The sequence below is a fragment of the Carcharodon carcharias genome, chromosome 3 (assembly GCF_017639515.1).
Source record: "Carcharodon carcharias isolate sCarCar2 chromosome 3, sCarCar2.pri, whole genome shotgun sequence".
In the NCBI taxonomy this organism is placed as follows: Eukaryota; Metazoa; Chordata; class Chondrichthyes; order Lamniformes; family Lamnidae; genus Carcharodon; species Carcharodon carcharias.
In genome coordinates this window covers 229,052,221-229,069,126 of record NC_054469.1, presented here as the reverse complement: position 1 = coordinate 229,069,126, position 16,906 = coordinate 229,052,221, and the positions used below count along the sequence as shown (strand labels likewise).

The following is a 16,906-nucleotide window of genomic DNA, read 5'->3' as shown; positions in this document are numbered from 1 at the left end:
ACAACCCTCTGGGATATCTGGGTCCTTCCAATTCTCACTCTTGTATGTCACCCAGCGCCTCGTTCCATCATTGGTGGCTGCCTAGGCCCTAAGCTCTGGAATTCCTTCCCTAAACCTCTCCACCTCTCTACCTATCTCTTGTCCTCTTTAAAACTAGTCACTTGTCCTAATACCCCCTTATTTCTCTGATAATTCCCCCTGGAAATACTTTTATTGAGATGTTTTGCTATGTTAAAAGCACTTTATAAATGCAGCTTTGTTATTGTAGAAGGAAACCTTAAGACAACTAAATAGCATCCAATGTCCCGGAGTTGTTTTATTCAGTCGCTTGGCAGAGTGTCTTAGGCCACAGAACTGTTTCGCCAGCCACCACTGGGGGTAATGCAGGCAAATGGCGTTTGCTACTCATCTGCTTTCAAATGTAACATGGGTCCCCACCCCAAACACTGCCCCCCCCCCTCAAAACACCCCAAACACCCCCCCCACCCCCCAAAACACCCCAAACACCCCCCACCAACACCCCCACCCGACAAATGGCCAGTGAATAGCTGGGCCATGTAGACATAAAAGGCAGTGTTTTGCATTTTGGGTCAGGACCCCCAATGTTGATTTTGCCTGATTTGGCCAATCAGTGGCCAGAGGGCAGGCTCGCCGCCCAATTAAGGATGGTGGCCAAGCTCTTGGAGCTGGAGGGCCAATCAGAGACCTTCTAGCTTGAAGGCAGCAGCAGGGGATGCCCTGGCAGGTAAGCGAGAGAAAGGGCACTTCAAAATGGAGGCACCCCCCTGCTCCAACCGTTTCAGCATTTAAAATGAAAAGATGCCCTTTGCTTGCCAGGTCACCACCACGGGATGGAGCTGGGGGCCGGGAACCGGTGCACAGACAGTGCTATTTTTTAACACCTGCCCTCTTCCACTCCTACCTCCAGCGGGGCCTGAAGTTTCTGCCCAAAGTGTCCCAGCCTTGATGCTGCCTTTCCTCAAGCGCTTGGGCCTTGATCCCTGAATATGAGGGGCGGGGTTAAAATCCAGGCCTTAGTTTCTTATGTTGGTTCTTTTGTGGGGGAGTGTGTGAGGTGGGATCGTGAAATTGCTGGGATGAAATGGGATAAGCGCAACGTGTTGGGTAAAATTTAGCAAGATTACATTTGCAAGCAAGGGGTGCACCTTGAACTGCATACTTGTATCTTCTGTGGGATGTGTAGTGGGCATCCTAACAAGAGTGGTGGAGTGAGCAGAGGGAGGACAGAACACATTGTTGTTGCTGAAAAGAGACAGCAGAAAAGGGTGCTGGTTGGTTGGCAAGTCGACTCTGATTGGCCAAGCCTTTGACATGGAGAAAGCAACAGGGGAGCTATAGGCCCCCCAAGCTCCCGGGTAATTAAAAAAAGTGCAAGGCGTGAACATATTCCCTTTTTTTGTACACAGTGTGTCCCCGTGAATGAATGTATGTCACTTCTCGCAAGTGTAAATGAGTCACGTTATGAGCTCAATTGATAACCTTAAATTAGTTGTTAGTGTAGCTATTAGCGCATTCGGGATTGTTCAGCAAGTGCTGTCCCAGCACAGAATTGCATCTCATAGTAGACATTTTGTTTTGGGGTTTTGCGAGCACGGGCTGGAGTATGGACTGTACTTTATGCATTGAATAAAACAAAATGGCTTTCTTTAATCAGCCTCCTCTGCTGATCAGGTAGGAGTCAGTCTGAATCAGTCCCTTACAGTCTCAGTAGGGCAGAGAACATCTTGCCCTCTTTCTGGATGAATTGATTGAGATGTGTCGGCACGGCACAGGTTCTGAGCAACACTCTGCAGTTAATTAAATCTTATTAAACAACAATGCTTTGTGAGCTCCAACTGTTGATTATTTACTGACCGTTAGCAGCACCTTATTCGAAACCTGGTGGGGCTATTTTTATTTGCTTGCTTCGATTGAGACTGTGGCTGGTGTCTGCCCTGAGAAATGCGTTTGCCTTTGCATCTGATGGTAACCCTCATACAGCTTGCCTGCCCAGATTGGTATGAGCTATACTTTCGAGGTATAGTCACTGTTGTACTGTAGGAAATGCAGCAGCCAAATTGCGCACAGCAAGCTCCCACAAACAGCAATGTGATAATGGCTCAGATAATCTTGTTTTTGTGATGTTGATTGAGGCATAAATATTGGCCCGGGCACCGGGGATAACTCCCCTGCCCTTAAAAATAGTGGCCACGGGATCTCTACACACACCCAAGCAGGCAGACGGGGCCTCGGATTACTGTCTCATCCGAAAGATGGCACCTCCGACAGTGCAGCACTCCCTCAGTTCTGCACTGGGAGTGCCAAGCTTAGATTTTTATGCTCAAACCCTGGAGAGGGACTGAAGTGAATTAAAGGCTTTCAGGAACGGAACACTTACCCATTTCGGGCAGGTGGAGGGGGAGCCATTTCCGCCTTTGGTAGCACTGGTAGTTTAGATGCCAAAGCGACTTCGAGGAGACTACGGTGGGATCTTGGTTAGCCTGCCTTTAGTGCAAGTTGCCGTCTTGATAAAAGAGTTTAAATACACTCTGAGAATGGTCATCCCAAGGCCCAGCCTTCACTGTTGCCATGCCGTTTGGGATTGCCTGAAGACACATCAGGAGAGTCTTTGCCAAGACTTCAACCAAGCTCTGTTACCATTGCCTGTGGGAATTCACTGAAGACTTCAGCAGTCAGGGCAGTGTTACTGCACCTTACTGAAGACCTGAATGGGAGTCACCTGAAGACAGGGAGTGCCTGCTGGTGGGGATCTTTCTAGGAGTCATTCCCCCCACCCCCCCCACCTCCGCCCAAGTGGCCTGGAGAGGGGAATGGGAGGAGGAGATGAGGCCCCAGCAGAGCAGCGGCAACTGTTGGAGGAGAGAAGGGCAGGAGGGTTCTCAGGGTCTACTCAGGGTCCTCAGAGAGTACTACACCTCCATACCCAAGGACCAAGACAAGTGCGTGAGGATCAGGCTGTGCTTTACCTCGGAGGTTGTCACCGAGACCTGAGGCCTGGTGGTAGGAAGGCTCATACGTTGCAGCATGCCCAGCACTTACTTCATTGCCTGTGCCAGCAAAGACCACAGCAGCAGGTGGGGAGATGGTGGCGGAGTGGTCATGTTACTGGACTAGTAATCCAGAGGCCCAGACTAACCCTCTGGGGACATGGTGGAATTTAAATTCAGGTAATAACTCTGACTTATAAAGCTAGTCTCAGTGATTTGTTAGTGTTCTACCACATTGGTGACCCATCTGGTTCACTAATGTCCTTTTTTTAGCGAAGGAAATCTCCCATCCTTGCCTGGTCTGACTTACATGTGACTCCAGACCCACAGCAATATGGCTGAATCTTAACTGCCCTCTGTAACAGCCGAGCAAGACGCTCAGTTCAAGGGTAATTAGGGATGGACAGTCAATGCTGACCATGGCAGCAACGCTCGCATCCCGTGAAAAAATCGAGAATCTCACCCCTCTGCCCTTCTATATAAGGGAGATCCCAGTGGCTCTATTACTGCGCTCTCCCCCTTGGCCCCTAAGCCATGCTGACGTGTGCCATTGTCTATTGGGCAGTGAACTCCACATCTCTTGCCCCTCACGAGGGTGAGTCAGAGGGCGGGGGGGGTCTAACTTTTCCAGGGGAGTTAGAAACACTGCCAGAACTACTTTGCAGCTACCCTTCAGAAGAGTGTTTGAGGTGGAAAGTAGTATCTACTGCCAGGAGGTAATTCTTCCACTGTCACAACTGATAACAGGGAATCTTGCCTGCCAAGTAATATGTATCTGAGATATGCACTGCAAGTAGGAACTCAGAAAATAGGACCCTCTATTTCCTTTTACATCATTTCCTGTGGGATAAAGCCTCACTTTCAGCTCACTTCCAGTGGCCTGACTGAATGCAGGAGTTCACGTGTGTGTGCACGTCTGTGTCTGTGTGTGTCTGTGCGTCTTGTGTGTCTGTGTGTGTTCTTGTCTGTGCCTGTTTGTGTTTGTATGTGGTTTTAGTTGCTCTCAGTATGTAAGTGACACTAGTATAGCTGTATTTATTCCCCATCCCCTGCTGACGTGACAGTAACTGAGTGACTTTGCTTGATTTCTAGTGAACGCAGTGTGTCGAGTACATCCAGGTCAGACTAGGCAGCATTACTGAAGCTGTTGGGTTTTTTTTTACGCAACATGGTAATTTGTCTTCCACTGGTGTCAGCTGGAACATAGCTGAGATTAATGAGTTCATGTTGGAATTTGAACTCTGAACCTCTCGAGTTACTCGTCCACTATTATAACCACTGTACAAGGCAGTGTCATCTCAGCCGGCACAAACCCGTTTCCTAACACTATATGACGCAGGGCACTTGATTCATTGATAGCCCCTCTGGGCCTCAGTCAAAAGGTAGTAGATTTAAGCCTTATTCCAGAGACCTGAGCCAATAATATGGGCCGTATAGTACTGACTGGCTGCTGCCTTGACTAAGGCGCCTCTCGGGTGAGATGTTCAACTGGGGTCTGGTTTGCCCTCAGGTGAATGTAAACGGTCTGACGCCCATATTGAAAGATTATATGGGAGTTCTCCAGGAAGGGTTGCCAACTGTGATTAAATGTATTCCTGGAGGTTTCATCACAGGACTTGATCCACATTCCAGCCATTAGTCGGCCAACAGATCCATCTTTGTGAGGTACTGCCTTCCTGAAGACTCATCACCCAATTGGATGATGCTTGACTGTCAGCCAAACAGTCTCTCCCCCATGCCCCCGCCCACCCAACCTTTTTAATATTTTTATAAGTGGTAAAGAGAAATGTTCAAAGCAAGCAACACTAAAAAATCTTTTTTAGTGTCCCGATGATTTTTCTCCAGTGTTGCACACATTAGTGTCCTGGAGATTGGTCTCCAATGCCTGGAGACTCCTGGCCAATCCTGGAGGGCAGGCAACCCTAACTCCAGGTGGGCCCAATATTTATTCTTCAAGCAACTTCACTCACATAAGAACATAAGAAATATGAGCAGAATTAGACCAAAATAAAAGCAAAATACTGCGGATGCTGGAAATCTGAAATAAAAACAGAAAATGCTGGAAAAACTCAGCAGGTCTGACAGCATCCGCGGAGAGAGAAACAGAGCTAACATTTTGCGCCTGTATGACCCTTTTTCAGAGCTAAAGAGAAATAGAAATGTAATGAAATTTATACTGCTTAAGGGGGTGGAGCAGGCGAAGCTGGATAGAAGGCCAACAACAGGTGGGAGCTAAGGAGGGATTGACAAAGGTGTCATAGACACCAGACAAAGGGAGTGTTAATGGTAGTGGTAAGGGGCTAAAGAAAGTGCTGATAGTGGCATAAAGGTAAGAAAGCAGAATGTGTTAATAACAGAGGAAGGGTAAGCACCCTGTGAAAGGACAACATTGAACAAGTAACAGATGGCCCTTTTGGGGGTTCGGAGGGGGGAAGGGACCCTTCAAGCCTGCTCCGCCATTCAACAAGATCATGGCTGAGTTTTTAACCCCAACTCCACTCTCCTACATTATCCCCATATTCCTTAATTCCCTACATTCTGAAAAGTCTATTGACCTCGGTCTTGAATATACTCACTGACCTGAGCATCCACGGCTCTCTGGGGTAGAGAATTCCAAAGGTTCTCAAACCTCTGTGTGAAGAAATTTCTCTTCATCTCAGGTTTAAATGGCTGACCCCTTATTCTGGGGCTGTTCCCCAGCCAAGGGAAACATTTTCTCAATATCTTGTCAAGCCCTTTAGTAATTTCATATGCTGTGATGAGGTCACCTCTCATCCTTCTAAATTCTAGGGAATGTTGGGCTAGTCTACTCAATTCCTCCTCATAGTATAATTCCCTCATCCCAGGATTCAGTCTAGTGAACCCTCATGCATCCCTAAGGAGTAATTTATTTGGTCATTTATCTCCGTGCTGTTTGTGGGATCTCGCTGTGTGCAAATTGACAGCTATACCCCTCTACCCAATCCCATGGCCCCTCATGCCCCCTATGCCTGCCACATCCCCATGGCCCTTTATAGCCTGTATGCCAATGCATGACCCTACCCACCATCCTTTGTCCTTACCCTGCTCCCATGCCAACTCGCCTGGTATTCACCATGGGCAAATCTCAGGAGCCATGATGACCTAAAATAAAGTTATGTGTCCATTGATGATGCAACTATTTTCAATTACAAAACACACTCATTGGTAAAAATAGCATCCAATACATAGAAATTCCTTCAACTAATCTCCAATGAAAACAAACATTTCTATTCTATAACCATTTGGAGCTGTCAGTCAAACTGTTCACTTAACAGGCAACCCACTGTAATAATGATACTTTAAAATCAGTCATTGCAGCGCAAATCCTATAACAATGGCCTGCAGGCTTATGTCAACACACAGAATGAAATATCAAGCACTTTTTTTCCATCTCCAGACCTTTTCTTCAAATTTAAAGCTCAACCGTGTTAAATCCATCCACAGCTTTTCCAGTTCTTTGACAGTTCCGATGAGGTTATGCACTTTTTTACGCACAATCATGTTTACTTTTAACAATCCCAAAGGGTGCCCCATCTCTCCTGGAGGTATCCCGGGACAATATCCAAGAGGGTACCTTACCTCTCCAAAAGGGTACCCTGGCTATCCAAACAAATCTACCAAGTTTAGACCTCTTATGTGGTCTAATCCACACAGGTCAGGTTTCACACTCCTGGCCCACTGGAATCCCATGTCTGTGGAGGTAGCCGACGATGTAAACGGCCAGCTAGCTTGGCAAAATGCACACGCACAAACTCCAACTCGGCTCCAGTCTCGCCCCTGCGAAAATAGGAAATGCCCTTTTTGAAGGTGGGACTTAGGATTTCCGACCATTTCTGCTATTTTTGCCATTGTGGTGAAAATCTGGGTCTCTCTCTCTCTCTCTCTCTCTCTGTCCATCTGTCTTTCTCAATCTCTATCTCCCTATATACTCCCCAACCCTGACCCCCACAATAACCAAATCCGTGTCACAAAACCAGAAAAGTACAATTCAAAATGATGTTGTGCATTTCCCTCTGACCCCAACTCAGCAGTTGCAAAAGTTAACCGTGGGAGAAGAAATAAAAAGCAGGAGACAAAAGTCTAGAATACGAAGCTATGAAGAGTGAAGCATAATGACGTCTCTCCCCTAGTTATGAGTCCAGTTGTGTTCAAGGTGTAGATACAGTCAGAAGCAGTTAGAGAGCCTGCCATAAGACAAAGCCACCAACTCCATTGTAACATTGAGACAACAAGGAGAAATCTGCCTATCTTTTTGTGTACATATGCAAAGAAGTTGTCATCTTTTTGATTTTGAATAATATTACATTACACCAAATAACAAAGGAGGATACTGTCTCCTGAAAGTGACAGCTGGGAAGTGGGAGAGTTATTCTCTGGCCTGAATCTCCACCTGTCTCCCACTGAAGCCTTGAATTACTGTAATCTCTCGAAAATACAGAACAGGCATTTTACAGGGAAGTGTTTGCTGGGGAGGGAGGGGTGGAGAACTGACCCGAGCACTTCAAAGAAAGCCAGAAAGGCCCAAAGGCCTGGATCCCTGTGGAGCCTCCAATCAGAAATCACATTAGCAGCAATACACTCAGGTACTGTCCAAACTGCCTCAGTGACGTGTGATCACTGCCCTTGATGATTGTCTCCACTTCACTGCTGGTAGTTGCTTGTTCCACTGTGACTCTCTTCCCTTCCCGTTTCCAAAAGAATCCTTTTAATTTCTTTCCTTTGCCCCTGCAAGTTTCCCCCTCCCCATCCATTTGTTTGCCCCCACCTCCCTCGGGCTTCCTGTTCCCCTGCTTTCAATTATCCAGTGGATCGCCTTGCGTCACCTTTTTGCACACGGAGAAGCCTTGGTGGAAATGGAGAGGGCTGTTACAGAGCTCGACTTGAGATATGTGCAGCCATCGCTGAAGTGTATTTTCCTTGGTGCTGAAATAATGGTGCATGATGTCGAGTGGATCAGAGACCGAGAAAAGTGGAAGTCACAGCACTGGCCAGGCACCACCAAAATGACTCAAAAACATGAAGCTGCCTTTTCTTTCCCAGATCCTGACCCCACCTGTTGCATTTTGCAGTTTTGTGTTTTCCCGTTTATTTTGTTTGATTTTTCCAGCTATTATTTCCAGCACGGGCAAGAGTTCTGTGCCAGGTATCCAGATGGGCAAATACTGTGACGAAAGAGGGGTTTGCATTTATATAGCGCCTCTCGCGACCGCTGGTGCCTCAAAGTCACAGTTACAGCCAGTGAAGTACTTTTTGAAGCGTAGTCACTGTTGTAACTTAGGAAAGCACAGCAGCCATTTTGCGCACAGCAAGCTCCCACAAACAGCAATGTGACAATGACCAAGATAATCTGTTCCTTGTGTTGTGGACTGAGGGAAAAAAATTGGCTGGGACACTGGAATAACTGTTCTTCTTCGAACTAGCGCTACAGGTTCCTTTACATCCACCCAAGCAGGCAGTTGGGGCCTTGGTTTAATGCCTCATCCGAAAGACAGCAACTGCGACAGTTCAGCACTCCCTCTGCTCTGCACTGGGGTGTCTGCCTAGATTTTTGTACTCAAGGGAGTGGGACATGAATCCCTAACCTTGTACCTGAGAGACGAGAGTGCTCCCAACCGAGACACAGCTGACACTGCTGAATTGCAGCATCTTCTGAATTAGGAAGTTATATTTTTACTTCATATGTTTTTCTGCTTATACTTTGTAATGTTAATCAACAGAGGAATGAACATTAATAAAGGGGCATGTATGATGTAAGTGATTTGACGGATTTACGAAGTTGATGCTCTGAGTCTTTGGGCTGACTCACTGCTGTGTTCTTTAAAGGGGAAGTGAGTTTGACTGAATTATTTGACTGTCTCCAGTGCGCATATGTGATGGGATGCAGCTTGGGAGGTATTGCTGAATTGTGAGGGTGGGGGGAATTCCTGTACAAAATGTTCACTGAGTGCAGCTCCCACTTTAAAACATAAAAGCTTCATCACGAGCAGCGATGGATTGAGAATGGTCAGTGTACAGGTGATACTCGGTGGACACTCATTTTTGTATGGCAAGCCATTGGAAGTCACTTGCCCTTTAGCTAATGTGTAAGGAGCACCCCCTGGCTTGCAAGTCATTGAAGAAAAGCTTTTCTCGGTTTCTGTGGTGCACATTTTGCTAGCTGAAAGGACACTATTATAAGGACCTAGTGTCCTCTGTCAGAAAGGCAAGTGGTGAAGGATAGAACTGGAGCCTAAGCTTCACATACTTTATAAGCCTTTATTTGTAGGGATATACATTACAAGTATGTGCCTCCAAAGGCAACTACCAGTTTCAGTCTGCTCCTATATATAGGAGCACACCGGAGTTCCCAATTAATACCCAGCATATGAGTACAATTAGGCACCCAATTACTGTAACAGCCAGGTTAGTGAGGCAGCACAGTCTATTGCTACTCCAGCATTCAGACCAACTAAGTAATGGGGCATGAGTTCATGTCACAGATTGCCAGTGCCCTAGAGGCTTTTGCAAATGTTGGGAGATGCACAAGAGTGTTGGGCAAGGGCAGATGACTCACTGTCCAGTTTATTTTTTTCCTATTTGTGTGGCATCATCAAGCTTTTTTCCCCCTCTCTTGTCCTTTCCCACCATCTCTCAGCGGCTTAGCAGTCACCATGTGGGGAGCCACGTGGGTACCGGCCCATACCCTGTCACTCCGGGATACAGACTCATATCCTATCGCTCTGAGGGTACCAACTCATATCCTGTCACCCTGTAGGTACCGGCCCATACCCTGTCACTCTGGGATACAGACTCATATCCTGTCACCCCTGTAGTTACCAGCCCATACCCTGTCACTCCAGGATACAGACTCATATCCTGTCACCCCTGTAGTTACCAGCCCATACCCTGTCACTCCGGGATACAGACTCATATCCTATCGCTCTGAGGGTACAGACTCATATCCTGTCACCCTGTAGGTACCAGCCCATACCCTGTCACTCCAGGATACAGACTCATATCCTGGCACCCCATGGTATAGCCTATTGGAGTCAGTCACCTGTTGGCTGGGTCAGGAACCGGCTGAATGAATCCATTGAAAAGTCCTTTGGGAAATGTCCTCCGCGAAACATTCGGGGTGTTGTTCTGGACCCTGCTTCCAGCCCTGCCTGGTGTTGTGTGATCTGATCTTCATCGGCTGACAGTGGCACTACAATTGACTGTGGCACCTATGGGTCACAGAAGTGGTGGCACGGTGGAGAGGAAGAAAATCGAGTCAGACTTCCAGCTCCTGCTGGACAGTGCATGTGAGGATATGGGGCATAAACCTGGCTGTGCCACCCTCCTATGGCCAACTAGGTTACCAGCCCTCACTGGTATGGATGAAGAACTACCACGTCAACAACTCACCAGAGAGCTCTTGGCAACCATATGTGTTCCCCCATCCCAAGTATGGAGCATTACCCATTAGAGAGGAGGGGAGACATTTAGAAGGTGACAGATGGAAAACGGCAACAGCTGGTCGCTTCAGAGAAAGTCCCGGCTTAATCGTTTATGAGTTTTCCTTTATTTTTTTATTCCATCTCCAAACACCCCTCTTCCCTCTTCCTGCGCAGGTTCCCCGAGAGATTCCCTCCGATGAAGAGGAGGAGAAAAAGACCGAAGAGGTTCTTCACTGTCCAATATGTTACAAGACTTTCATCTGCAAATACGGACTGGAGACCCACATGGAGACGCACCCTGATTCCAGTTTGAGGTAAGCGGATAGACCCACCCCCCCCACAGTCTTGTTTCCCGTCTTTCAGAATCTAACTGGTTAAACAGCCCCTTGTCCTGCTAGACTGCAGAACGTGCAGCCTTGCAGCGAAAGCACACGTGCAGACTGGTTCCCGCCCAACCTTCCCACAGTGAGATACACTGCAGCAGCAGCCTGTTCCGTTTCACGTTTCTCCCTCCACAAAAACTCGTTGGTGTACGGCCCACGTTGGCACACGTCTAACTGGCGTCTGTGGGGCTTGGCGCAGCGCACAAGCCTCCTCCAACCCTGACTCTTCTAAAACGAGTACAGAAAGTGCTGGAAAAAGCCCGGCCGGTCTGGCGAGAGAAACAGAGTTTTACCGTTTTGAGCCCATTATGACTCCTCTTGGGAATTGATTGGATGTCCGTAGTGAAGAGGAGGTGGTTTGGGTCAGGCCACTGGGAATTGTTGGAGTGACGCAGGGCATCAGATGAATCACTAACGTCGGTGGGAATGTTGGTGTTTCACCTAAACCCCATCACCATATCGTTCAGTTATCTAAAGATGAAATTATTTGCAGGGGCTACAGGGAAAAGGGCGTGGGTGGAGGGGTAGGGAACTAGGTGAGTTTCTCTTGCAGGGAGCCAGCATGGACATGATGGGCCGAATGTGACCATTCTATCCCTTTCTCCCTCCTGTGATTTTCTAGATTCCCTTTAAATACATCTATTCTAGTTGACTCGACTACTCCATGTGGTACCGAGTTCCACATTCTAACCACACTCAGGGCAAAGAGGTTTTTCCTGAATTCTCTAATGGATTTATTAGAAAATAAGTACTTGCATTTGTATACCATCCTTCAGGACCTCAGGATATCCCAAAGCACTGTAACAGCCAATGAAGCACTGATTGAACTAATGTAGAAACCACAGCAGCCAATTTGTGCACAGCAAACTCCCATTATGTGATAATCTGTTCTTGTGATGTTGATTGAGGGATAACTTTTTCTTTATTCTTTCATGGGATGTGGGCATCACTGGCAAGGCCAGCATTTGTTGGCCCCTCCTTGAATTGAGTGGCTTTGCTAGGCCAGTTCAGAGTCAACCACATTGCAGTGGATCATACGTAGGGCAGACCGGTTAAGGATTTCCTTCCCTAAAGGGCATTAGTGAACCAGGTGGGTTTTTACAACAACCAATGATTGTTTCGATTCCAGATTTGTTAATTGAATTTAAATTCCACCAGCTGCTATGGTGGGATTTGAACCTATGTCCCCAGGGTATAACTGGTCTCTAGGCTACTAGTCCAGTGACATTACCACTATGCCACTGTCTCCACAAACCTCCCCTGCTCTCCTTTGAAGTAATGCCTTGGGATCTTTTAATCCATCTGAGAGTGCAGACGAGGCCTTGATTTAACTTCACATCTAAAAGACGGCACCTCTGGCAGTGCGGCACTCCCTCAGCACTGCATTGGAGTATTGGTCTTGATTTTTGTTCTCAAGTGAGACTTGAATGCATGACTTTCTGACTCAGTGTGACACCAACTCAGCCACAGCTGACTATCTTATATTTATGGCTGCTAGCTTTGATCTCCCCATAAGTGGAAGCATTTTCCATGTCTACCCTATCAAACCCTTTCATAATTTTAGCAATCTCCATCAGGCCACCCCTCAGATGTTTCTTTTCCACTGCTCCAGTGGGCCAGATTTTCCAGGCCCGGCAGGGGATGTACTTGAGGCGATGGGCCCGGAATTTCCTGGAGCCATTTTGAAAAGGGCCGGGTTGGTGGAGGTGGGGGTGATGTGTCATTGCCGAAAGGCCCTGATTGGCCCTCCAGCCTTGGGAGCCAGCCCGCCATCTTTCATTGGACGGTGAGCATACCTACTAGCCACTGATTTGCCGATCCTACAAAAAAAAATGTATTGTCATGTGACCATTCCTGGCACGGTGTGGGTGGTGACTTGAGGATCCCAACTCCGAATGGATGTTTGGGTTCTATGGCATCCTGATTCTGACCAGTCGCCAGAAACGTTAAAGTCGTGTTTCTTGGCAGGGCGCAGCTTAAGGACCGAGCCGTGGTATTTGTCTGTTGCTGATCCTGGTGCTAGGTAACCCTCAGCTCCGATATTTCCCTCTTGATTTTCCCAAACTAACATCTCCATTATGGACATAAACGTCTCTCCCCGCACCTGCCCCCCACCTGCCCCCAGCTGAACCCACCAGCCATTCTGTGTTGCAGGGATCAGAAACTCAAACTCAATCGAGCTGCAACTGAGTTTACATTTAATCGTCTTATCCCTTTTCAATTAAAACTCAAAGTTCCCCGTTTGTTCCCACCTCAGCTGTCTCCTGTGGTGGTCCTGCAAGAAGGAAAAACAGAAAAGGGAAGCGAGGGCAAATTGTTTTCTCTTCCTGGCAGCAGATGGTTAAATTATTTTCGGCTCTTTTTACCACCTCTTGCCGAGTCCCCCAGAAGCAGATGTCGTTCCCGACCCAAGATGGGAAGGCCTGTGACTTGTTGCTGTCCCTTGAGCAGTCTCACTCGTTAACTGGTTGCTGGCAGGTGCAGTGACTGAGGGAACGCGCCTCCCCCCTGCCCCACTCGGTCCTTCCCCGTGGCTAAAAGACCCAACCGGTGTGAATCAGAAGCTTAGACAGCAGGCACCTCACCTCTCTTTGTGTTCACAGCACTTTGAGGTGTCACTTGTAAAAGTCCAGTTAATGCTTCACCATTTTGTGAGGCCCCTTCTCTACCTCCTCCCCACCCCACTCTAACTCACCAACAGGAACAGGAGAGGGCCACTTAGCTCCTGCGTCACTCAGTGAGATCACAGCTGACCTGCAGCCTCATTTCATGGGCCTAGATTTGGCCCATAGTAGTTTGGTTAACAAAAATCTGTCAATCTCAGCTTTAAAATTAATAATTGATTTGGTGTCAGTTGTCATTTGCAGAAGCGAACTCCAAATTTGTACTTGTGTGACGTGTTTCCTAATTTCATCTCGGAAAGGTCTGACACTAATTTTTCAGCTCTGCCCCATATAGCCCTAGACTCTCCAACCAAGGGAAATAGTTTCTCTCTATTTACCCTTTTTGTTCCCCTGATTAGTCTAACGCCACACCATCCCACAATCTCTGGTCCGAAGGAGAGTTGTCCCTGTTTCACTGTCAGCATTGGTTTGATCCTGCCTATGGGAGCCATCCATTCCCTCGCTTTTATCACATAAGGACCTAAGAAATAGGAGCAGGAGTAGGCCATTCGGCCCCTCAAGCCTGCTCAGCCATTCAATAAGATCATGACTGATCTGAACTTGGCCTCAACTCTACTTTTCCTGCCTGCGCCTCATTACTCTCCAATCCCCTACAGTCCGAAACCTGTCCAACTCAGCCTTGCATATATTCAATGACCCAGCCTCCACTGCTGTCTGGGGAAGAGAATTCCAAAGATTCACACACCCTCTAAAGAAAAGAAGATTCTCATCACCGTCTCAAAAAGGGGGACCCCTTATTCTGAAACTGTGCCCCTTAATTCCAGGCAGCTCCACGAGGGCAAATATTCTCTCGGCATTGACCCTCTCAAAACCACCCCCGCCTCCCCAGAATTTTATGGGCGGGATTTTACGCCGGCGGGATTTTATGGTCCCAACCAATTGAATGGCTCACCGCATTCTACAGCCCCGCCCCCCCCCCCCGCCCCCCCCACCACGACAGGGCCGTAAAACTCCACCCAATAGGTTTCGAGGAGGGCACCTCTCATCCTCCTAAATCCCAAGTGTGGGCCCAACATGCTCAACCCTCCCCTCATAAGGCAAAACCCCTTCACCCCAGGAATCAGCCCGTTATTCCCATACTCCCAGTGACAGTGACGGGCTTAAACTCCAGTCGATGCCCACCCAGAGCAGCACGGCCAAAACTTTTAATCGAACCTGTGGAGGACAGGGGTTGAGGTAAACGGAGCGCGGTTTTAAAAATTCTTGGAGGATGTCTGAAGTGGAGGAAAGCGGTATTGGCGCAAAGACGGTGAGGTGGAATTTTTGAGCCGAGGTGTTGTGAGGGACAGTCAGCATCTTAGGGCTACTACTGCACCCTGGGGAGGAGGGACCTGCTCCGATATTTTTCAAACCACTTTGCTCAGTACGCCACAGCATAATTTAGAAAATTATCGGTAACCGTAGCGACGTCTGCATCGGACTTGAGAATGCCACGGGCTGTGATAGCCTCTTCCCGCGATGCTGTTACGATCACGTCCTGCCTGGTTCTCGTTATTGAGCTCCTTTCCAGGGTGGGTTCTGTCGCTCGCTCTGAGATCTTTAAGGAAGAATCAATTCTTGTTTTTAAAAAGTTAAGCTGGGGAAACTATCCCATTTTAGTGGCAAACTCGGAGTGGGGGAGCAAACCCGAAACTGGCCAAATGCTTGGTGACCTCGAGCACTTTGCCACAAAAGTTTAGGAACCAGTCTTCTTGCCACATTGGATTCCCCTCCTCTGAAGCCTCAGTATCCAGTGCTTTTAAGTTTCGTACAGCCTGTTGGTGGTAATGGGACCTGTTCCGACATTTTGGGTAAGGGGGGTGGCGGAGGGCGACCCTGATGCCTTTACACTCCGAGGTGTTGGTACAAGAGAGGTGGTGCTGATTTAAGAGGAGTTTCTCTCTGGGGTGATGTTGGCTCTGTGTATTGGAGGTCCAACCACATGATTGGAAAATTGGGTTGTGTCTGCAAGTCCCAACATCTCGGAGTTGCTGATTTCAGAAGTTTCAGGCAGTCACTCATGATAATGGGTGAAGGGGCTTCTTGAACTTCTGCAGTCCACGTGGTGGGAGGTAGTTCCAGGATTTTGACCCAGTAACAGTGAAGGAATGGCAATATATTTCCAAGTCAGGATGGTGCATGATTTGGAGAGGAACTTGCAGGTGGTGGTGCTCCCATGCATCTAGTGTCCTTGTCCTTCTAGATGGTAGTAGTCACAGGTTTGGATGGTGTTGAAGGAGCCTTGGTGAGTTGCTGCAGTGAATTTTGTAAATGGTACACACTGCTGCTACTCTGTACTGGTGGTGGAGGGGGTGAATGTTTGTGGATGGGGTGCCACTCAAGTGGCTGCTTTGTCCTGGATGGTGTTGAGCTTCTTGAGTGTTGTGGGAGCTGCACTCATCCAGGCAAGTGGGGAGTATTCCATCACACTCCTGACTTGTGCCTTATAGATGGTGGACAGGCTTTGGGGAGTCAGGAGGTGAGTTACTCGCTGTGGGATTCCTAGCCTCTGACCTGCTCTTGTAGGCACAGTATTTATATGGCTAGTCTGGTTCAGTTTCTGGTCAATGGTAACCCCCATGATGTTGATAGTGGGGGATTCAGCGATGGTAATGCCCTTGAATGTCAATGGGGGAATGTTGGAGATCGTCATTGCCTGGCACTTGTGTGGCAGGAATGTTATTCCCTCTAATCATAGAATAGTTACAGAACAGACCATTCAGCCCATCAAGTCTGTGCTGGCTCTCTGCAAGAGGAATTTAGATAGTCCCACTCCCCTGCCTTTCCTCATAGCCCTGCAAGGTTATTGAAGCATAGGAAATGTTTAGATGCAGTAAATGGAGGGAACGAGTTTGTTCTGATTTGCATGCATTTCAACAGAATGTATATAGATCAGTAATGCATGTGTATGGAGACTGCGGTGAGACAAAGGCCCTTTCTTTGCCTGTACAGACTGGATTTTAACACCATCAGCATTCAGAACTGGCTTGTGGTTTACTTTCTACATCGTGAATTTTGACATGAATCCTGAGGTGAATGTAGCCAGGGGCTTGGAGGAGGGAAGCTGACAGGAGGGAAGCTGACAGGATAACAGTAAATAGCTCCTCATGGAAATGCTGCAAAATTCTGTTTGAGCGGTGAGCAAGTCCAAGGTGTGAGGAGTATCCCGGAACTGTGTACCAAGTGGTACAATGCAGATTTGTAATTCTCATTCCTTCTGTGTTGAATTTTGGACCTTGGCTGTTGTAACTGTGGAGGAGTTGGACAGAACCTTAGATCCAGTGGGAGGTGGGGAATGAGAAGGCAGGTGGTTTGGAGCCTCTCCCACACTCCTCCTAGCGGCAAATTAGTATTACGTTTGAAACCAGAAGTTCTGGGTTCGGTCCCAGTGAAAACAGAACCCAGGAAAAGCA

The 16,906-nt window shown here is 47.8% G+C and overlaps 1 protein-coding gene across 6 annotated transcripts in view; it reads left to right on the top strand.

Annotated features, from left to right (window-relative positions):
* The window catches only part of rreb1a (ras responsive element binding protein 1a), a 240,405-nt gene that overhangs the window by 184,595 nt on the left and 38,904 nt on the right, over positions 1–16,906 (top strand). For 5 of the 6 annotated variants that reach the window (XM_041183738.1, XM_041183742.1, XM_041183739.1 and 2 more), the window contains one exon: positions 10,622–10,761. The exons of the other annotated variant lie outside the window; for it this stretch is intronic. In XM_041183738.1, coding sequence (XP_041039672.1) covers positions 10,622–10,761 — 140 coding nt within the window. The remainder of the gene's footprint in view (positions 1–10,621; positions 10,762–16,906) is intronic. 6 annotated transcript variants of the gene reach the window in all.